The sequence below is a fragment of the Prionailurus bengalensis genome, chromosome B4, assembly GCF_016509475.1.
Source record: "Prionailurus bengalensis isolate Pbe53 chromosome B4, Fcat_Pben_1.1_paternal_pri, whole genome shotgun sequence".
NCBI classification, from domain to species: domain Eukaryota; kingdom Metazoa; phylum Chordata; class Mammalia; order Carnivora; family Felidae; genus Prionailurus; species Prionailurus bengalensis.
This window is the reverse complement of record NC_057358.1, coordinates 6,822,097-6,845,096: the sequence shown is the minus strand read 5'-3', so window position 1 is coordinate 6,845,096 and position 23,000 is coordinate 6,822,097. Positions and strand designations below refer to the sequence as shown.

General features: G+C 46.1%; 1 protein-coding gene across 1 annotated transcript in view; it reads left to right on the top strand.

Annotated features, from left to right (window-relative positions):
• The first annotated feature begins 392 nt into the window (after positions 1-392).
• ITIH5 (inter-alpha-trypsin inhibitor heavy chain 5) overlaps positions 393-23,000 on the top strand; it is a 79,735-nt gene continuing 57,127 nt past the window's right edge. The window contains exons 1-2 of the mRNA XM_043564311.1: positions 393-570; positions 9,644-9,688. Coding sequence (XP_043420246.1) covers positions 481-570; positions 9,644-9,688 — 135 coding nt within the window. The 5' untranslated portion in view covers positions 393-480. The remainder of the gene's footprint in view (positions 571-9,643; positions 9,689-23,000) is intronic.

The window sequence follows — 23,000 nt, the reverse complement described above, 5'->3', positions numbered from 1 at the left end:
GTATATAGAGCAGGGGGTAGGTGGGGGGGGGTGGTGGGCAGTATACTGAGGGCCAGTCTGGCTACTCCCGTATCCTCCTGCGACAGGAATTTTAGCTAGTCCAGGAAGAAGCATTTCACACCTTGCTGGAGAGAAAGATTTGGGGATGGGGTGGCAGGTGTCATAAGCCCTGAAGGTGGCGGCAGAAGGCGACTGAGGGAGACGGGGCGAGGAGGGCGGAGCTGAAGGGCGGGCCGCGGAGGGGACCGGGGGGCGAGCTGGTTCGCGGTGAGGCTGGCCTGCGGGGGCCTCCTCCCTGGGGCGGTGGAGACCCGACTGGGAGCGGGATCGACGCGGGGCGGGCCGGGGGCGGGGCGCGTGGGGGGCGGGGCCCGGAGGGGGCGCGGAGGCGGGGCCGAGCGCCTCTGCAGCCGCCGAGCCCGGGAGCGGTCCCTTGAGCGCGTCCCGCTTGGTCCCTGCCGCCGCGCCTTAGCCCCCGCCATGCTCCTGCTGCTGGGGCTGTGCTTGGGGCTGCCGCTCTGCGCGGGGTCGCTGGGAGAGGCCTGGCCCCGGGATGACACTTCGGAGCAAGTAAGTAGAGGCGGGAGGACCTAGGGATGGCTCCGGGCGCGGGCTGCCGTCCCTTCCCACCGGCTTCTCGTGGCGCGTGGCTGTTGGACAGACGCCCTCGGATGGGTCCTGGACGCGAGGAAGGGAGGGATCACCTCCACCTCCTGCCACATCGTACCCCCTTCTGCTCTCTGTTCCCCAGTCTTCTCCTGCGCTTCCCCCTCTATTGGTCACTCTTGGCGATCGCCCGGAGGGTGAACTTCCTGCAGAATTGTGTCTGGGACTTGAAAGTCCTGCACAACCAGATCTTGGCTCCCGTTATCTGCGCGGATTTCTCCTAGTTTGTTGCGTGATGTTCATTGTTGAGAGAGAGCCCCCAGTTAATTGCAAAGTTTCTTCCTCAAGATGCATGTAGGGGGTAGTGTGTTAACTACCGTCGTTCCTAATTGTTCAGGGAAAAAGCACAATCTAGGAGAAATTCCAAACTCCCAGAACCCTCCACTTTCCCCATCTGAAAGCCAGGGTAACACGTTTCCCATCAGGTTCCTATCAGTGGGTTAGCCGTTTAAAGGTGGCCTGACGGGGAGGACCAGAACCCAAGGCTCACTTCCCCTAGTTAATATTCTGTGCGTCTGCCAGGAGTTCGTGTTTCAAAAGGCCTAACCTCACAGGTGGTTAAGTTCTACATGTATGAACGCTCAATGCCATGTCTGAGGAACAGCAAAGCCTATTGAAAAACATAGGACAAACTGAGACAGATATCAGCCTGAAGACCTCATGGGGGAAGTGGCTGTGCCCCAGTTAAAGCAGGCAGTGCTTACCTGCATCTCTGGGTGCTGTTCACACACGCCTCATTTAAATTATTTTAAAATTGTGTAGCTTAAAGCGTGTTTCACACGATGGGAACAGGAGATAAGTAGGCTTGCTTGTCCTCTTCCTTTTCCAGCACTGTGGTTTGAAGAGCAGATCTGGAAGGTGGTTACTCTCTGGTTGAGTCTGCACGTGGATGTGATTTCTGCAAAATAAACTAGGCGACCCTTCTCTTGTAGGCTTGTCAGGCAGGAGGAGGAACCAGTAAAAATTCCAGGAGGGGGAGAGGTGGAGTGGGGAAAGTGCAGGCTTTGGATCCAGAAAAGAAAATCTGGCCTTCACTTAGCCCTTTACAGTTGTGTGGCCTGGACAGGCGGTGTAATCTTTCTGGGCCTTGCTTTCTGCTTGGTCGCAGCAGAGAATACACCTCCTCTCGAGTATGCTTGTAAGGATTCAGCGGCTAGTTTGTGCAAAGGATCTGGTATGCAGTGGGCACTCAATAAATGGTAGACGTGTTAGCAAAGTGGTTAAGGGCACGGGCTTGGTGTCAGGCTGCCTGGGTTTGATTCCTGGTCCTGTCACTTGCCGGCTCTGTGATCCTGGGCAAGTCACTGGGGGCTTCAACTTCCAGTTCTTTAAAATGTGGGCACTACTGGGGTGTAAAAGATTGCGCAGTGAATACGCCTCAAGTGCCTGGCCTGGTGTCCGCATTTACATTAGCTCCTGCTGCTGGGCTTGGACGGCTGAAGCGCAGAGGGAAGGAATTTGGGGTAAAGAGCTTGAAACTTTTGTGGGGGGGGGGTGGAGGGAGGAAAGTGTGGGAGAAACTGAAACAAGGATTATATTTATGAGTTAGGAGGAGGGATGGAAGTGCCAGCATCTGCCAGAGCAAGTGGGCTTAGCACTCTAGACTTTTCTGCACGGACTGACATGGCTTTGCCCCTTTTAGGGATTCTTGCTGCCTCAAACCACAGCACTATTTATTCATCTTGAAAATGACTAACTCAGACAGAAACTGCAGGATACGAAGTTCTATGAAAGTTTGCAATTTTACCTTTTTATCTCTATTAAAAGGTGTGTGTGTGTGTGTGTGTGTGTGTGTGTGTGTGTGTGTGTGTGAGTGATGTGGGATTTAAGAACACAGGCTCCAGAACCAGATTTCCTGGGTCCAAATCCTGGCTCTGCACGTACTGGAGAGTTACTTACTGTCTGTCTGGGAGTCTCTATTTACCCATCTCGAGAGTGAGAATGATGAAATTACTTAATTAAAAGGAGTTTGAAGATTGAAAGAATTAACATACTTAAAACAACAGCACGTGGGCGTGTAGTTGGTGCTTATTCCCCATAATTATGGTCTTCAAAGTTACATACAAACTTAATTGTTCAATGTAAATGAATATGTGAATTTTATGTAAATTTCAACTTACATGAACATGACCCCTTCCCTTGCATTGCAACTGCTACTTGTTAATTACCTTCATTTGTCAATATCACTAATGACACCTTAAATTCAATCTCCTTTCTCCCCTTCGGCCCTGTGCCCCATTTGTTACCCATAGCGGGGAGGGCTATCAGTAGTGGTCTTCACACGCTGGTGTGCAAATAGGGCTCAGGAGCTCATTAACTACGCAGACTCCTGAGCCCCCACTCCCATCCATTTAGATCCATTAGGTTTGGGGTGGGGCTCAGGGGATCCTGATACAGATGATCCGCTGACCACACTTAGAATAATACGGCTTTAGAAGAACCTTCCAGGAAATTAATGTTAAAAAGGAAGTCTCTTGTATAAAGTCAGCCTGTTACAGATGTATCTGTTTCCCAAGTTTCAAACTGATATGGCTTCTTTAAATCAGGATAGGACTGTATTCCTCTTATTACAAAAGCAGTTTTTCATGTACAAAATAATGAAAGCGACTAATTATTGCATGTTCAGAATGTCCCAGAGAGTTTGCTAGTGGCTCTGTGTAAAAATAAGAAGCAGTAAAGGATATGGGTAAGAGCACTCCGAGCCAGACTGCCTGGGTTCAAATGTGCATTCCCAGCACTAACTGGCTGTGTGTGCTTGGGCAAGTGACTTAACCTCTCTGGATCTCAGTTTCATCATCTGCCAAATAGGATCATTACTCTCATCTGCAATTAAAGTTTTACATTTTTAGAGGCAAATAAAGTTTACATAATTGGCAGGGCCCTCTTAAAGAAAAAGTATGTCAAATTATGACTACCAAATTAGGTGCTAAAGTGAACATTTATTTAGGATGATAAATCACAACAAATGCCTCATTTCTATAGGCTGGCAAACGCTGCGGGTATCTCCCATTGTTAAGACTGTACAAGCGAGAGGTTCTGAAGCTTACGTTTTACTAGCCTCTAAGTAATAGTAAAATAATAAACCCAGTTCTGCTCTTATGATTATTGTGAGGATTAAGTGGGTTAATCCAGGCAAAGTGCATGCATTCAGTAAGCACTAAAGTAAAATGAGCCACTTTTATTGTCTTTGGACGGCCTGGTTGAATCTCTGACTTACCACCGCAAGGAAAGTCTCCGTGTGCGTACTTTCCAGGAGAACCATGGGAATCCGCCCAGAGGAAGTGACATACCCAAGTGATACGTGCAGAGCCCGGGGTAGAACCCAGGTGTGCTGAGTGCCAAAGCCAGGCTTTCAAGGACTCCTCCAAAGGCAAAGCCACTTTCATATTTATAACCTAATAGAATTTGTTTCACTGTGATTTTTATTTGTGGCTCCTGGAATAGGGATGGTGTTGAGTATAGGCTTGTGGTGACCACATCGAGTGTGGGGATGCTCTGATCCCCCGAATTGAGAATTTCTGGGAGTGTTAATTTTTTATAATCTGTCGCTAGCAACCAAACCTTTGCATTCAGAAACACAAATCAAGAATCGAGACCACAAATTTTTTTGTTCTTGTTTTTGTACTTAACTCTTTAACAAGTAAAGTCCATAAAAGATTTTGTGAGCTCCAGGCCACTCTGTACCGTCTCCTTTATGTGCACGGGTGTGATTGGAGAATTGGAGTGGTCAGGCTGAACCGGAAGGAGGTTATTGTGGGAGAGAGTCCAGAGATTTACTCGCTCCCGAACTGGCCATCTCTCGTTTCCTTGAGTGGGAGGGGGAGGGAGGATAGGGATGTATAGAGAACCGGGTCATTTTCCTAACCAGCACTCTTCCCAAACCTTGGATGCTCCACAGAAAGCGATCTGGCCTTCCGTGTTTTCAGGGTTTGGTTCGGAGACCCCAGCAAGTTCTCTGTTGCTAACGAGGGACTGGCTCCATTTAAGAAGGTGGGGCCGCGGATGGACACCTGAGCTCTTTGTGGTGGGGGGGCTCCTGAATCCCCTCCTTATTTGCCTAGAGGCAAAGTCCATTTCCCTTGTTTTTCACAGGTGAAGAAAAGAAACAGTGACTTGCCTAAGGCCAGTGGCCGTTTGGTTTTTTTTTTAACCTACCTGGAATTGGTTTGGAGTTGTAACCACAAACTAAAGTTTCTTCTTCCACGGCTGAGGTTATAGGCATCCTGAATTGCAAATAGCTGAGCAGCCTGTAGCAACATTACTCCAAAGGAGTAAAACTTCTGTGCGAGTCCTTCAGAGTTACCTACACGAATTGTTCCCAGCCCAGGTGACAGATGGTGACCCAGTGCCTTTCCAACCACGTTTTGTTTCAGGCCCTGTAACAGATCCCTGAGGCACTGACTTCTGAGTTCCTGGATCTTGGTTTCAGGATTGCAGACATCCTCAGGGGACGCGGGCCACCTGGTAGGTCGGTTCCTAGCACAGAGCCCTGTAGGAACTCATGACTTCAGTCCCTTGATGGCGGTGTGGCTGAGGTTAGCCCAAATGCAGTGTCCTTTGGATCTGTTATGGGACCTGGGGTCACAGACCCAGTGATAGAGCTCAAATGGAAGAGTAGAGGGAATGAACTCTGTCTTCACGTCTCTCTTCAGTCATCCTGGGTCATTAAAACATCCATGCCAAGAGGGAATGTCTGTGTCCTACATATTCTGAGTGTCTTTCACCCTGGTTAGAATTGGGTTTTGCGTTTTCCTCTCCTCGCATGCTCTTCCCATTTATGGACTTCTTGGAATGCTCTAAGGGCATTTCTCTTCTCTTCTAATCGTGATCCAACACTGTGATAAATCTTGGGGAACAAGTACAGTCCTTAGTCAAATTGTGAACATTTAAGCCGTGCCTGCCATCTTACTAGAGCTAGACTAACTGATGACCTAGACGCCAGAGCCGTGACTGTTAGTACTATATTCTTTGCACAAAGGAAATCCTCACCGACCCCCACCTCCTGGTAGTGAGTGCTGCTTGGTCCATACATATTGGAGAGGCAGTTGTGGATCTCTGAAGCTGTTTCTCAGCATAGTTCCTGTTGAACCTGATTCTCCGTCCATTTCTCCTGTCCTTTCATCCACTCCCCAAACCCCTACCTGGCTGGTTCAACCGTACCTCCATCGTAAAGCTTCTCATCGTTACTTGCAGCCTAGCAAACTCGACTTTTTTCCCGTTTCCTTTGTAACTTACAAAAACGACCCTGTCTGTTAAGTTGTCATGAGCACAGTTCTTTCTTTCAAGTTATATGGTATGGTCCTCAATGGCAAGGATCCTGGCTTACGTTTCTCACTAAATATCGTGGCCTGGAAATCTTCTGTTCTGATGCTTGAGAAGGAAGCTCAGCTCCGTAGGAGCAAAGAATCTTTTTGGAGCTCTCTGGCAAGTCTGTGATTTGGAGCCCCAAGCTCTTGAGATTACTGTTCGTGGCAGCCCTTGACAATGAGCTGGAGTCAGTTACATATCTGTTCTTGAACCCCACTCCCAGGGAAGCATTTGAACAATAAGAGGGATCAGGAATCCCTAACTAAAAACAATGCTGATGACATCGGTGTGATTTCCAGAGCCGATCCTAGCTGGCACCAGGAGTCTGTCTGTACCGGGAAGTTTTGATTCTGGTTCAATCTCGTTTAAACTTGGACTGAAGTGTTGCCATAGCGATCCCCTGAGACATAAGATAGTCATCTCAAAAATGAAAAACCAACTTCTCTTGTTCTCCTTAAAACTTGTTTATTTTCTTGGAGAACTTATTTTACAAAGGAGGGAACTTCAAAGGAAATACTTTAGATCAATCACAGATCATAATACCTGGGAGGGGCTGGGCTTTCCCTCTGACCGGCGCTATGTTAAGCGGTCCCCAGCCTATTCCACAGTTTGAGGAAGGGAAAGACCTGAGATGAACCTGCAGAACTGGTGGAGACCTTGCCCAGAAAGCGTCCCTTGGAGAGTGGCTCAGACATCACCCCTCATTGTAGAAAGAGAAATCAGTATCATCCTACTAATTCTTTGGTTCTCATTTGGAGTCAGGGTGGTGGGTGTCAACCTAAATCCTGTGGTATTTCTTCTGTTCCATGCTCTGTAGAGTAGGAGGCTCTATAATGGCTTATAATGATAATTTATAATAGCATATATATATATATATATAGCATATATATATATATATAGCATATATATATATACACACACACACATATATATATTTTTGTGTTTTTCAGGGGAGATCAGGAGAGGATAGGGATTAAAACAGTTACTGTTATGATTTTAGTTTCCTAAATGGAAATATCTTTATTGCTTTTTTTTTTCCTGTTTCGGAAGTAAAACGTGAAATTGTCAAAATGGGAGATAATACGGGGAAGTATAAAGAAAAAGAGTTCAGCCACCCACAGGTAACAGCCATTACATTTCAGTATACATTCTACACATACAAACACGTGACTTACACACAACGAGATCATGTTAGATGTGATGTTTTGTTACCAGATTTAATCACTTAAAACGCGTCATGGATTTATTAATCAGGATAGGCTAGGTCACTCTGTGGTGACGATGTCTTAAAAATCTCAGTGTCTTAGATACCAAACATTTATTCCTTGCTTGTACAGCTCGTCTGTCCTGGGTTGGTGGGGGCCACTGGGAACTTGGGCTTGATGGAGCCACTACCATTTCCAACACTGCTGTTTACTGTGCCAGAAAGAAAAAGCAGTTCTGTAGGATGGTCCACTGTAATTAAATCACTTAACCCGGAAGTGACAAATGTTACTTACATTCATAACTTCTTGGCAATAGCTCGTCACATGGCCCTGTCTCCCCACAGGGACCGAGGAAACGCAGTACTTCTGCAGATAAAGATTCAGTAAAATGAACATTTATTGATGTATGGATACACATCATTATTTTCTGTAGCTGTATTCTAATTGATCTGTGTATCATAATATACTTAACCAGACCTCTTTTTAAGACTATTTTAGGCTATTTCTAATTATTAGCAATTGTTTTAAAAGTTGCAAAGAATTTTCTTATTTTTTTTTCTGTTATTTGTTTTCTCTCATGGGACTTTTCTGTTAAGTAGGGTTTCTAAATCAAAAAACATGCCTACTGGTGTGGATGTAAAAATGCTGCAGACACTTTGGAAAACAGTTTGGCAGTTTCTTAAAAAGTCAAACTGAAATTTACCGTATGGCCCAGGCACTCCCCTCCTGGCTATCTATGTCCAACACAAAGACTTGCGTGTGAATGTTTATGTAAATTTGGCATTATTCACAATAGCCAAAAACTGGAAATAACCTGAATGTCTATCACCTGGCGAACAGATACTCAAAATGTGGTCTATCCATACAAAGGAATATTATCTGGACACAAAAAGGAATAAAGTACTAATAAATGCTACAACAGGGATGGCCTCGGGGCACCTGGGGGGCTCAGTCGATTGGGCGTCCAACTTCGACTCAGGTCATGATCTCTCTTGAGTTCGAGCCCATGTCGGGCTCTGTGTTGACAGCTCAGAGCCTGGAGCCTGCTTTGGATTCTGTGTCTCCCTGTCTGCCCCTCCCCGACTTGTGCTCTGTGTGTCTCTCCCTCTCTGTCTTTCAAAAATAAATAAAACATTAAAACAATTAAAAGAAAACAGGGATGACCTTGAAAAGATGACGCTAAGTGAAAAAAGCCAGTCATAAAAGACTGTGTATCGTATGAGTCCATTCCTGTGAAACGTCCAGAATGGGCAAGCCCACAGGGACCAAGTAGATTAGTGGTTGGGAGGTGACAGCTAAGGGGTGCAGGGTTTCTTTTTGACATAATAAAAATGTTCTAAATTGATGGTGGTGATGGATGTACAACTCTGAATATACTAAAAAAAAAAAACTAAACCGTGCACTTCAAGTGAATGAGTTATATTTGTATTTTTCTTCTTTTTTTTTTTTTTTTTTTTTTATTTTTTTCAACGTTTATTTATTTTTGGAACAGAGAGAGACAGAGCATGAACGGGGGAGGGGCAGAGAGAGAGGGAGACACAGAATAGGAAGCAGGCTCCAGGCTCTGAGCCATCAGCCCAGAGCCCGACGCGGGGCTCAAACTCACGGACCGCGAGATCGTGACCTGGCTGAAGTCAGACGCTCGACCGACTGCGCCACCCAGGCGCCCCTGAGTTATATTTGTAAATTGCACATTGTAGAGCTGTTAAAAAAAAGATACTCATAAAGTCTAGGCATAGTTTTCAAGCTTTTGATCTACATTATCAAATTGTCCTCTAGAAAGGATGATTTATTACTCACAGCAGTTGTCGTTAACACTTTATTTAAGCAGTGATTTGCTATGAATGATGTTCGACAAGCAGCTAATAAGACTTTTAAATTAGTCCAGAGTGGCTGATTAATTAATACAATTTTTAATGAGGATTTTATCACCTTCTCATGCCCCTCTTCCACATGTGAGAAAGTATGGTTAAACCAGAAAAAATACAGTAAGAAAATTCAAGGTAAATTCGGTTTTGCTTGCAGAGTTTCCTCAAGTTTTGAGTTGAATAATTGAGCCCATCAGAGTAGAACTGAATACATTTACTCATTGTAATAGACAAAAAGAGCTTTATTTTCAAGCCGGGAATACAGTGAAACAGAGCACAGACATTCTGATGAATTCTTTCTTTTTATCATTTCATACTTATTGTTGTAACAGATAGAAGAACTCTCAGGTGAGGAGGTAGTGACATCATGGGTCAAGCAGTCAACCAGGACTCTGGGGGATGAATTCTAGTTCTGGCCTGGCAGTGACTTAATTAAGGGTCCAATCTTAATTTCAGGGTGAGTAATTAATTAATTTTCAATCTGCTTTTCAGGATGCATAATCCCTTCTGTAGGTTTGGATCGGTTTTAACCCCCCTCAGGTAATTCATTTCAGAATGGCCTCACAAGCCTATTTCATGGCTTTTTTCTTCTTACAGGTTGGATTCAGGGGACCGAGGCAGGTCAGACTGTTGCAGAGGCTGGTACGTATACTCATGGTGCATCTTCGATGTCCGTCCCCTCCTGTTCTGCGTGTTTTGAACCAGGCTCTGGCTCTGCTGGCAGCTTTTCCAAAGCTTGTAAAGTTGCATGTAGAAGAATCCTGACATGAAACAGCGTAGCTTTTACAAGCCTTTCTGCAAGTGAACTTTTCTTTCCGGAAAGAGACCTGATTATTTCAGTAGGGCTCTGAGGACAAAGTTTGGGGTTTCAGAGCCTTTAAAACAAAGAAACAAAACTTAAATTAACCTACACATTTAATGGCTTTCTTACATAAGAAATAAAGGCTTTGTTGTGAAGTAAACAACTAAAGCCAAGAAGTCACATTTGTAGGTGGCAGCTTCCTGTGATGGAGCTGAGCACGGCTCTCGGCGCATGTTGGGGCTCTCGGGTTGGAATTTGGGCACGTGATCAGGAACCCTAAGAGCTTACTTGACCCAGACTCGGTTCTTCCTTACCACTGCGGGTGCAGGGCCATATTGGGATGTGGGGACACACCTTCCGGCTCTGGGATGTGGATTCTGCAACAGGTCCTCAGTGGGTAGGCATCTATCCAGGGCCTCTCTACACTTTGGTGCTGTGTGAGTCAGTTCTAGCTTTAGCACGACCGCCGTCACAATCATTCCCATCTTTGCCGGACTGGGGCGTTGTGTTCTTGTTATTCTTTGCTTGGCTTCCTCCCCCTTCCTTCTCCTGATCCTCCCAAGTTTATTAATCTTGTAGTCATTCTTTCATGTTTGTCTCCATGTTCGTGTGATTATAGACAGATAGACGATGAACATAAACATTGTTTATCCAGAATTGTGAGGAGTCTGGATTTTCCCCGGTTTACAAGCCAAGGAGTTTGGTGCCATTGCATGGATGCCGGCAGAGTACAGGAGACTCCCGGGTCAGAGACAGAGGGTGATCGTTGCTCACAGAGTAGCGGTGTTGTGACAGTCAGAGTCTGTACCGTTCCCGGGCGCGGTTCCCATATGGTCACACGGAGAGGGCCTGACGACACCTACACACGGGAGGAACTCTGCACTTGGGGAACCGGACTCTCTTATGAGGACTAAACCTGCCTGATCTTTGTCCCTCGAGGGGCACGTTCTCTTTATTGTTCTAGATCTTAATCCAGCTTCCCCTTTGCTCTGGGGGGAGATACCAACCCCCTCTTCCAAATCTGTTCACTGTCCAAACATCCTTGAAAAGACGGTTCAAAACAAAGGTAGCTAGTGCCCCTAATTGAAAAATGTGCAGAAATAGCAGAGGCTCATGGAAAATAGTCTCCTAGTGAGACCTGTACACATATTCATTGATGCACGCATCCATGCATACGTTCATTCCAACTAAGAGGGTAAGCGTTTTTTTGCATGCTTACTATCTACCCTGCACCACTGTAGACACTGGGAATACAGCAATGAACAAGACAGACAGAGGCCCCTGTCTTTCACAGAGCTTGAATTCTAAGGTGGGGTAGAGATAGACAAAAAAAAAAGACAAAGTGAATAAATAAATGACAAGTGTATGAGTAATGGAGAAGATGACAGGTGCCACTGAGAAAAAGAACGCGCCAGAGAAGATGGGGGAAACAGACACTTGCAGATAGGAGATTTCTGACCATTGCTTTCAAACAGTGGGATCATATGATGATGGCTAATGGTGACCGAGGGCTAACTGTGTGCCTCCACGTGTCATAACTCAGTCGCTCTTGTCCCGTTCTTTGAGACATCACAGATGACGAAGCAGAGACTCAGAGGGACTGAGTAACTCACCCAAGACCCACGCATTTGGGGAGGTGGGGCAGAGCCGGGATTTGAGGCCCATGTCTGGCATCTGTGTGTGCTCTTACCTAACACAGCATCCCGCCTTCTCAACTACGTCTCTTTTTTTCCATTTCTTACTCTTCTCAATCCACAGTATTTCGCTTGGCCTAACCGTATCCATTCTTTTCGATGGTGAAAAATATTCCATGTCGTGGGCACACCGTAACTTACGAAGCATTCTGCTATGGATGAGCCTTAGATTTCTCTCCAGTTTTTTGTCCTTGGAAAAAATGCTGTAAAAAACTTTTTATTTATTCTGTTATGTGGGTGCTTTTTATTCTATGACTAGATTTTCAATAGGAGGATTGTTGGATCAAAGTGCATGGGCATTTTACATATGGGTGGATGTCGCTGGATTACTTTCGAATACTCGTGCCCTTAGTACTGTCTGTATGAATTGCATTTCTGTCAGCATCGATCAGCACACACATTTCTGCCAGCAGATGTGTGTTACTTTTTGACTTGTCAGTCTCTTAGATATACGCTGTTTGTCTCATTGTTCCTTTAGCATTTGCGTGACTACTTGTGAATGTAGACTTTTTTCTGTACATTTATTGGCCATTTAGAGTGGTTCTTCTGTGAAGTGGGGGTGTGTGTGTCTTGTACCTCTTTCTGTTGTGTTTTTTATCCCCTAGTCGTTGGTATGATGGACATCTTTCTATGCCAGAGCTACTCTGTCTTCTGAATTGGAAGAATTCCCCCCTAAATGCGTCGTTTGTCGATTAACTTTGTTTACGCTGTGTTTTCCGTATAAAAGTTTTCAGTCTGTTAGTAAAAACTAAGTTTATCTTTTTTTAAAATAGCTGAGTTTTCATCCTTGGTTTCCAAGATTTTCTTGACCCTTAAACTTAGAATATTTATGTAATCACTTGGATTTTCTTAAAAATCTCTTAAGAATTTTAAAAGTCTTAGTTTCACATGCATCATGCCTGTTTAAAATGAACTTTGTTTATACCTCCAGCTGGTCCCAGAATGATCTTTCCAGCGGCCGACTTTTGGCGACACTCTTTTGCAGATGTGTTTGGTGACTGCACGTTGTCTATAGGATAAACTCCAAAGACATGTAAGGCCCTGTGTGATCTGGCTGTGGCCTGCCTCTTTAGCCTCAGTTTACCCCATGCATCTTCTATTTTATGCTCTAGCCATACCACAGTAATCTGAAGGTCTGTGAATGTTCCCTGACCAATGAATAGAGTGTGGGTGGCAACAGCTGCTGTTCTCCCATCACTGCCAGCTCCTGAATCACAAGGATTTGCTTGATTTTCTTCTGAATTAATTAGATACCCTTTTTATGACTCCCTCTGGCAACACGTACACAGAGAAAAATGATATTTTAAGAAGCAGGGGTATCTTTGTGTCCGCAGATCCGTGGCCCCTAACAGACACTGGCCGGCTTTTCGCTGCCATCGTTTAACCTCCCAGGGGCAGGACCGTGGCTTGGCATCTTCTTCAGATTTGTAGTTGGGGTTTGTTTTAAGCAGATGTGGTGAGACGCGGAGACCTGGAACTGGTCACCATGAAGGAAGGAGTTTATGCTCCCAGATCCCTAGGGACGGGAGGCCCCGTGATGGTCTCTAGCTGTCTGGTACCTGGCCCTGGGGTGACCTGGGGAAAGGGCAATATCGGCTTGGCGTGTGAAAGCCTGATGAAGGAGGTGGCTGGTGTGGGCTCTGGACTGGCTGCTTGTGTATCGAAGGTAGGCTCACACAAGGGGAGTTTGCTGTCTCTAGGAATTAGCTTGCCCTGGGAGGGACTTTCTCTCCGGGAGCAAGGCCCCAAACGCCAGAGCATCAGGAAGATAGAAAATACAGTCTGTGCACAGGGAGCATGGTCCCGGGGGTTGTTAACATCACTAAGGGTTAGTTAGGTGTGTGTCTGTTTCCTTTGTCCTGACTCCAGCCGTCACGGTTTATCTTTTGTTAGGAGGTGCATAGAGTACACTTTTTTTTTTCTACATGAAGATGCCAGTTGCGTTTTTATGTTTCCTTTCCTCTAAGCATGATGAGATGTTGCTAAGTAGAACCGGTTGCCACAAACAGGCAACTGGGAGCTGATGCCGCTCTCTGTTTACAGAGGGATAAAATTGTCTCGCCCGGGTGCAAATACGGCCCTCAGGGAGGCGCCTTGTGTGGCAGTCTTCTGCTTCATGCAGTGACAACACGGGCTGTGTTGCTCTTCTCAGAAAGGAGAGACGTGAAGGTTCGGTACCGATCTGGGGACCCAGAGTCCGCCAGCTGCCCAGCACCAGCCTTCTCCTTTACAAAGTGGGGGGGGGGGGGGGGCGAGTTGCATGACTTCTAAGGTTCTCTGCCGTCTCCAGAATCGTTTCTTCTAACAGTCACTGGAGAACTGTTAGACCAGAATAAAACAACAAAAGGTTAATCTGGGAAGAGTCCTGGTGCTGGAAGATGCCGTCACAAACACTGCACCGTTACATTTCCAGATGGCATCTTGGGTAATTCAGGACATCCTCTGGGTGGCTTGATTTTAAGTGGCTCACATGAGTCACACACAAGACTTTGGTCCCTCGAGCAGCTCATTAAGACACTCCCTGCCTCAAACTGCTTTTCCAGTAGTTTAGCCTTTGTAAGAAAAATAGTGAAGCTGTTTTGTCACAGGAAGACTTGATTTTGCCTCCTATTTTCCAGTTGACATCCCCAACTAAAATAATGAGTTAAATATCAATATGGAAAACACATTGGATTTTTAGGAACCGTGCACTGGGAAGAACTGAAGCAACTGTTTCACATCCTTCCTTTCCTGACACATTTTCATGAAGCTCTGCCATTCCGAGTTCCGTGCTTGGCTTTGGGCTCTGGTTTCCTGACCGTCCAGGATTCTCCTCACACTGTGCCCCCCTTTCTAATTAAACTGCTCTGTTCTTTGTTCCAGGAACGAGCTAAGGTTCATTCCTGCTTCTGTGTCTTTTGTGTTTTCAGAATGTTCCTTTTGTTCTCTTTCACCACATACCAAGTCTACGTCTATTTTAAAACCTTTTCGGGGCGCCTGGGTGGCGCAGTCGGTTAAGCATCCGACTTCAGCCAGGTCACGATCTCGCGGTCCGTGAGTTCGAGCCCCGCATCAGGCTCTGGGCTGATGGCTCCGAGCCTGGAGCCTGTTTCCGACTCTGTGTCTCCCTCTCTCTCTGCCCCTCCCCCATTCATGCTCTGTCTCTCTCTGTCCCAAAATAAATAAATAAACGTTGAAAAAATAAAAAATAAAAAATAAAACCTTTTCTTGGGGTGCCTGGGTGGCTCAGTCAGTTAAGCGTCCGACTTCAGCTCAGGTCACGATCTCGCGGTCCATGAGTTCGAGCCCCACGTCGGGCTCTGGGCTGATGGCTCAGAGCCTGGAGCCTGCTTCTGATTCTGTGTCTCCCTCTCTCTCTGCCCCTCCCCCATTCATGCTCTGTCTCTCTCTGTCCCCAAAATAAATAAACATTAAAAAAAAATTTAAAAAAAACCCTTTTCTTACTTTTACAGATCTCACTGATTGTTCTTTCTTCTGAACTCTGGCAGGTCTTCCAGCCAATGAGTGAAATGTATGTCTCTACGTATCTCCCTATGTTTCTTTATGTTTTTTGCACTTTCTTCCCAATGGGATCATAAGTGCCCCGAGAGAAGGAACCGTGTGTAATAGACCTTCTTGGTCCTTCATGGAATTTAATCTATGGTAGTGATTAACAAATTCTAGTTAGTTACCATTTCTTTTTTTTTGGGGGGGGGGGATATATATTTTTCTTTAATTGTCAAGATTCAAAAATTCAGTTTCACAAATGTTTTTGAGTTTTACTTTATGCTGAGAGCCGCGGGGAAGAAAACGCAAGCACGAGGACGAAGTCACGGTTCCTGTTCTGCACGTGTGTCCTGTCTCGTTGGGACAGGGGAAGGGGTGAGCAGCCTGGGGGCGGGGGTAGGCCTGCACATAACAGGTTCCCGTACGTTGTGGACGGAGGGTGCTGTCCGGTGGGGCAGGGGCCACGAGGCGTAACAGTGGGGGCCTCTGTGGGAAAATAGTAACTGGGCAGAAGCAGTCAAACTAAAATAGCTTCTTGAAACTTTTCTCAATCTGTCTCTTGGGCCCGTAAACTATGCCTCCTATTTCTGATGTAATAGTGTGGAAAATTTCTACCACATCCATAATCTTAATTTGAGGCAAAACAGAAATACCATAATAGTTAGGCTTTGTGTTTTGTGAGGTGTCTTCCAATGTCACATTTTCAGTTTCATGACATGGTAATTGACACTACGAATAAGGACAAATCAGCATGACAAATAGTCTCCGGCGCACGAAGTGAAGAAAATTTTAAATTATTTTCAGAACAGTGCTGGGCAAGGATTGTCCGCGGAGGAGCCGGATTTCACGCGGAAAGCCCCGCAGCTCATCTGTAACCTTTGTTTCCCTAAGCTGCACACTTCCTAAATTCTTTTCCCAACTACGACTCTACTTTGACGTGCAAGAGTTAAGCGGCGGGTTGCTAACGTTTGGAAAATGCCGGAATGTGAAAGCAGTGCAGAACGGATTTGACTCAATGTTCCGTCTTAAGTGTTTACCCCGTAACAGACGGTGAGGGGAGGTTCCCAGGTCACTTTTGAATCAGCCGCAAAAACTGATATTTAGTACGTGTCTGGAGTGCTGGGTTGCAGTGGCCATCTGAGGGTGGTGGCTGTGGAAAGCCCCAAATGGCCGGGCTGCCTCTAGGTCCTTTCGCAAAAGAGGCGTGATCGGAAGCCAGGGGCTCCCGGCTCTCGCGCTGGATTGATGGCCTCCTCCCCGTGTGACTCGAGGCAAGGAAACCGTTTTGGCCTACGTTGGTCAGGCGAGGGGGCTGGACTCTTACTCTTTATATTTTGTGTTTATAATTTATACGGTGACTTTCTCCAGTAGGGTTTCAGGGGTGTTTCTTTTTTTTTTTTAATTTTTTAATGTTTATTTATTATTGAGAGACAGAGAGACACAGAGCGTGAGGAGGGGAGGGGCAGAGAGAGGGGGAGACACAGAATCTGAAATAGGCTCCAGGCTCTGAGCTGTCAGCACAGAGCCTGACGTGGGGCTCGAACCCACAAACTGTGAGATCATATCCGAGCTGAAGTCAGTCGCCCAACCAACTGAGCCACCCAGGTGCCCCTCAGGGGTGTTTCTAATAGGCACAAGTTCACAAAAGAAAACAAAAAAAATGCGTAGCGATCGGGTGCTCAGCTTCTATTGCTGCGTAAAGATCTTCCCCAAACCCAGTGGCTTAAAGCAGCAATCACTCTGTCGTACTGTTTGTGGGGCAGGGACTGAGGCAGAGCTCAGCCTGATGATTCTGTTGGCCGAGCGATGTCAATGGCGGCCGCTCAGCTGGCAGGTGGGCCGAGCCGGAGGGTTTGTGTCCTTGGCCGCTGGACCCCTGGGCAGCAGTTGGCCTTGGCTGCTCCTGTCGCCTGCAGTGGTCACGCCCGGCCTTTCCGGCGTGACGGGCTCCGTCCGACCTGGTGACTCAGGGCCGAGAGGAGAGTTCTGGAACACCTGCGTCCAAGCGGTGAGGCTGCTCTGTGGCCTGGCCTCAGAGTCCCAGAACATCGCTTCTGGTGTGTGTTCTGTAAGTGAAACAAGCCACTAAGACCCAGAATCAAAAGATAAGTGAATTAAAACGCACCTCTCAATGGCAAGAAAAGCCAAGAATTTGGGCCATCAGGAAATCTTTAACATTTTGTTGTTACTGTATTAAAATACACATCACGTAAAATTTAACTTCTAAACCGTTATAAAGTGGACGGTGCGGCGGTATGAAGTATATTCACGCATCGTACAGCTCCACCGTCCATTTCCAGAACTCTTTTCATTTTGCAGAACCGAAACTCTGTACCCTTCGCGTAAAACTCCCCGTTCCCCCTCCTCCCAGCCCCTGGAAACTGCCTTCCTCCTTTCTGTCTCGGTGACTTTGGTGGCTGCACGTAATTCATACAAGCGAACCACACAAGATTCGTCCTTCTGCGGCTGATTTATTTCACTTAGCATAGTGCTGTCAAAATTAATCCGTGTTGTAGCGTGTGGCAGGATTTCTTTCCTTTTTTTTTTTTGAGTAATACGCCATTGTGTGCATAAAGCACATTTTGTTTCTCTCTCCGTCGGCCAGTGCACACTTGGGTAACTTCCACATGTTGGCTGTTGTGAAAAATGGCGCTCTCAACATAAGTGTACAGGTTGTGGCCATTTTTAATCTAGTAGAACAGAGGAGACTAGCGAGCAAAACAGGCTTGGAATAAGAACACTTCTAGTAAAAACACAGCGAACGCGGCTACTCAGGGCCAGTGTCCATGAGTCAGTAGGCGTGGGGAGCCGGGACTATGGGATTTGGGTCTGATCTAAAGCCACAGCCACTGTTAGTCACGGCCATGGGGGAATGTACCTCCAGAGTTGCCCCAGCGTCTGTTCCAAGAGATGTGAGAGTTCTGGATTTTTATGTGAACTTTCCAGTTTTTAAATTTTTTTTTAAGTTTATTCATTTTTGAGAGAGAGAGACAGAGCGTGAGCAGGGGAGGGGCAGGGAGAGAGAGGGAGACACGGAACCCGAAGCAGGCTCCAGGCTCTGAGCCGTCAGCACAGAGTCCGACAGGGGGCTTGAACTCAGGAACAGCAAGATCATGACCTGAGCCAAAGTCGGACGCTCAACCCACTGAGCCACCCAGGCGCCCCTAATTTTTAAATGTTGTCACCTACATGAAAAATTTTAAAAGATTGTGCAAGTCAAATAAAAGTGTGGTCTGTATAATTTAAGATTTCTTCCTAAAACACGCCAATCAGTAAAGGTATGTAAATGACTGATATCAGGGCTTTACCTGTTTTAAATAGTGCAGACCAGGGGTGCCTGGGTGGCTCATTCGGTTAAGCATCCGACTTCGGCTTAGGTCATGATCTCGCGGTCTGTGAGTTCGAGCCCCATGTCGGGCTCTGTGCTGACGGCTCAGAGCCTGGAGCCTGTTTCGGATTCTGTGTCTCCCTCTTTCTCTCTCCTCCCCCGCTCATGCTCTGTCTCTCTCTTCTCAAAAATAAACAAATGTTAAACAATTTTTTTTAAATAGTGCAGACCAGGCAGCAGCAAACTTTTACTTGAAGGAGTAGGTAGGAGGTACTCCAGGCTTTGTAAGTAAGGCTGTAGCGTGTCACAGATACGTGACTGCGTAACTTCTCTACACCGTAGCATGAAAATAGCTCCAGACGGTATGCAGGTGAATGGATGTAAACGAATTTATGTTCAAATAAGACTTTATGTACAAAACCCCTGTGGCCTGCCTGCCTGCCATAGTTTGCTGACCCCCGGTATTGATGAATCAGAGGGCAGGGCCATCTGAAGGCATGAGCATTTCAAACAATCATGAAAAATAATTATAAAGGGTTGATGGATAAAATAGGGGCTGGTTAACTAAAATGTAGTGCATCTCGGGGTGCCTGAGTGGCTCAGTCAGTTAAGCGTTCAACCCTTGCTTTTGGCTCAGGTTGTGATCTCATGATTCGTGAGATTGAGCCCCGCATCAGGCTCTGTGCTGACAGTGTGGAGCCTGCTTGGGATTCTCTCTCTCTGTCCCTCCCTCACTCATGTGTGTACTGTCTCTCTCTCAAATAAATTTAAGAATAAAATAAAATATAGTGCATCTGTAAAAAAGAAAATACTGTGCAACTGTTAAAAGAATGAGGGTGATCGTTCCGGACGGTGGCAGATTGCATTTTTCAAAGATAGTGGCACTTTGAGACTCCACTCCTCCCATTGAGATTGGGTCTGGGCTCTCTCCCTTTCAAATAGAACATACCGGGGCGCCTGGGTGGTGCAGTGGGTTAAGCGTCCGACTTCAGCCAGGTCACGATCTCGCGGTCCGGGAGTTCGAGCCCCGCATCAGGCTCTGGGCTGATGGCTCAGAGCCTGGAGCCTGTTTCCGATTCTGTGTCTCCCTCTCTCTCTGCCCCTCCCCTGTTCATGCTCTGTCTCTCTCTGTCCCCAAAATAAATAAACGTTGAAAAAAAACCAAAAACAAATAGAACATACCTTTGTGACTCCTTTGCCCAGTAGAGTATAGTGGAAACGATGCCACGTGACTTTCAGGGTGAGGGCAAAGGAGGGGATGTCGCTTCCACCTTGATGTTGGGAAATGCGCACTCATGAAGCCTCTAGCTACCATGCCATCAGCCTGACTGACGTGTGAGGTGGTCTGAACTTGATCATGTGGAAGGATCGCATAGAGGGGCCCTGGGACGACACGAGACAGATGCCATTCGGCCCCGAGCTGCTTCAGGGGCCCGTTGTTTCGGCCCCAGCCACCTTCTGACTGCCCCCGCCCCCACCGGCCAAGCCTTTCTAGAATTCCTGACCACAGAAACCACAGGAGAAAATGCCATGGTTGCTATTAAACCACTAAGTTTTAGAGTGGTCGGATGTGCAGCATTAGGTAATTGGAACGTGCACAGATACAGAAAGATGAATACACCGTATCATTAAGTGAAATTAAAGCAAATCAATACAGCATGTATTTATGGAAGGATACACCAAGAAACTGTTAATCTAAGTATTGCTTCTGGGGAACAGAACTGTAGATCCAGGGTGGGAGGGAGACCATTGTGTTTCCTTTTATTTTCTGTGTAATTTGAAGTTTTTACCATGTACAGATGTTACTTGATACTTTTTTAAAAACTAGTTTACATTTTTTTAATGTTGAAATTTTTTGTCAACTTTTTTTAAAAGTTTTTATTTATTTGAGGGAGAGAGAGATAGAGTGGGGGAGGGGCAGAGAGAGAGAGAGAGAGAGAGAGAGAGAGAGAGAATCTCAAGCAGCCTCTATGCCATCAGTGCAGAGCCCAGTGTGGGGCTTGAACCCATGAACCGTGAGATCATGACCTGAGCTGAAACCAGGAAGGGGACGCTCAACCGACTGAGCCACGCAGGCACCCCTAGTTTACATTTCAAATAAAGTGGAGAATGAGAGCTAGAATTTTCTGAGTTCATGGGATTTTTTTTAACATTGGTTCCTTTACCCGGTGCATCTATAGGAATTAGAGCTGTGTGCAAGTGGGATTTTAGACTCTTCACAAATTCACTTGTATGAGAATATGAGGATATTGGAGATCAAAGAATATGTTGAAACATGGACTATTTAGGAAGAAAACCTATTTCCAGGGAAACCTAAATCAAAGTAAGACACTGCTTCTCAATTTACGGTTTAATTTATCTTGGATAAGACAAATTCCATTTTGGAAAGAGGAGAAGATACAAATTTTCATTAGGAGAAAACCCAGCAGGTTATTGTGCTCTTAGGTTCATCGTCATTAATACCTTCCCCAGCCTAATTCACATTGTCTTTACTGAAACATGGTATATGTTAACAGAAGCATTTGGTTAAACCACATCTAGAATCTCTTTTTTTTTTTTTTTAATTTTTTTTTCAACGTTTATTTATTTTTGGGACAGAGAGAGACAGAGCATGAACGGGGGAGGGGCAGAGAGAGAGGGAGACACAGAATCAGAAACAGGCTCCAGGCTCCGAGCCATCAGCCCAGAGCCTGACGCGGGGCTCGAACTCACGGACCGCGAGATCGTGACCTGGCTGAAGTCGGACGCTTAACCGACTGCGCCACCCAGGCGCCCCTAGAATCTCTTTTTAATCCAGATCACTTGAGGAGAGAGCAATAGTGTCCTAAAGAGACTAAATTTTTTGTTTTTAAAAAAATTTTTTTTGTTTAACCTTATTCATTTTTGAGAGACAGAGAGAGACAGAGCATGAGTGGGGAAGGGGCAGAGAGAGAGGGAGACACAGAATCCGAAGCAGGCTCCAGACTCTGAGGTGTCAACACAGAGCCCGACACGGGGCTCGAACTCATGGACTGTGAGATCACGACCTAAGCCAAAGTCGGACGCTCAACTGCCTGAGCCACCCAGGTGCCCCAAGAGACTAAATTTTCATGAAGACTATTTACAATCAAGTATTTCTAAGTTCAGGAATGGTTTCCTAAAACCCAGTGTTTTATTCCTTACTTTTTTTTTTTTTTTTTGAGTATCACTATTATTTTTGAAGATGTTTTTAAATGTTTATTTATTTATTTATTTATTTTTTCAACGTTTTTATTTATTTTTGGGACAGAGAGAGACAGAGCATGAACGGGGGAGGGGCAGAGAGAGAGGGAAACACAGAATCGGAAACAGGCTCCAGGCTCCGAGCCATCAGCCCAGAGCCCGACGCGGGGCTCGAACTCACGGACCTCGAGATCGTGACCTGGCTGAAGTCGGACGCCTAACCGACTGCGCCACCCAGGCGCCCCAAATGTTTATTTATTTTTGAAAGAGAGCGCAGTGGGGGCAAAGCAGAGAGAGAGGGGACAGAGGATCTGAAGCGGGCTGTGTGCCGACAGCTGAGAGCCCAGTGCGGGGCTGGAACCTACGAACCCTGACATCATGATCTGAGCCACAGGCAGACGCTTAACCCAGTGAGCCACCCACGTGTCCCTGTTCCTCAAGCTAGCTTTGCCTCAGATTCTTGGATCTCAGAGGCGAGTGTAATTTTAGTGACTTATTCAGGCCCTCTTATAGATGAGGAAATATATGAAGAGGTCCACTTCTTCCTATTACTTTAAAACAGTGGTTTCAGACTCGACCATCAGACCACTTGGAAGGCTTGTCAAAATACAGGTTTCTGGCTCCGTCCCCTGTGTTTCCGATTCTGCAAGTTTGGGACGGGGTTTGAGATTCTGCATTTTTAATCAGTTTCCAGGCGATGGTAATGTTGGTAGTTCTGGGACCACACTTTGGGAACCACTGCTTTGATGTCATTCCTTCTCAGACCAGGTCGGAGAACTTCTTTTCCTCTTGCAGGGGAAGAATGTTTCAAGTATGTTTAGAGTTCTTTCTCTACCCGATGATCACTTCACTGAACCTATATGTTTATCTTTTTCTGCTTTTCTAAGACAGCTACACGCTCTCATAACATCTTTCCTGCACCTCGTGCCGTTTGTTTTGACCCTTTGATGTCACCAGGACCCGAAGTTCAGCCACAAGGACGAATAACCCCTTGACCTCTGCACCCAGTAGTCACCCATTCTGGCCGGGCCCCTGTGTGGCTCTGTTCCATGCAGCACCCCATCTTGTGGGTGTTCGTGGGTGTTCTCAAATGTGCTTTGTTTCAGAGTGCAAAGTCTTACCTCTCTAACATATCATATGGAATACCTCTCCAGCTTTGGATGGTTTGCTGTGAAGGGCATGCCCTTTAAATACGTTTAAACAGAACAACACTCTGTGAAACTCTTTTGAAATGGGGTTAGAGATTATCTTTGTCTCTCACGGGGCAATATGCTTTGATATCAGCAGGCCATCATCTTGTATTTATTTTGAAAACTAGCTCAGCACTGGAAAGCAATCGAGAGAGCAGAGGAAGGTTGAAGTACACATCGACTGGGCAGGACGATGCCGGTAGGGGAACGTAGGATCCTAGCAGAGTAACCTGGCTCCATTCAGCATTTATTG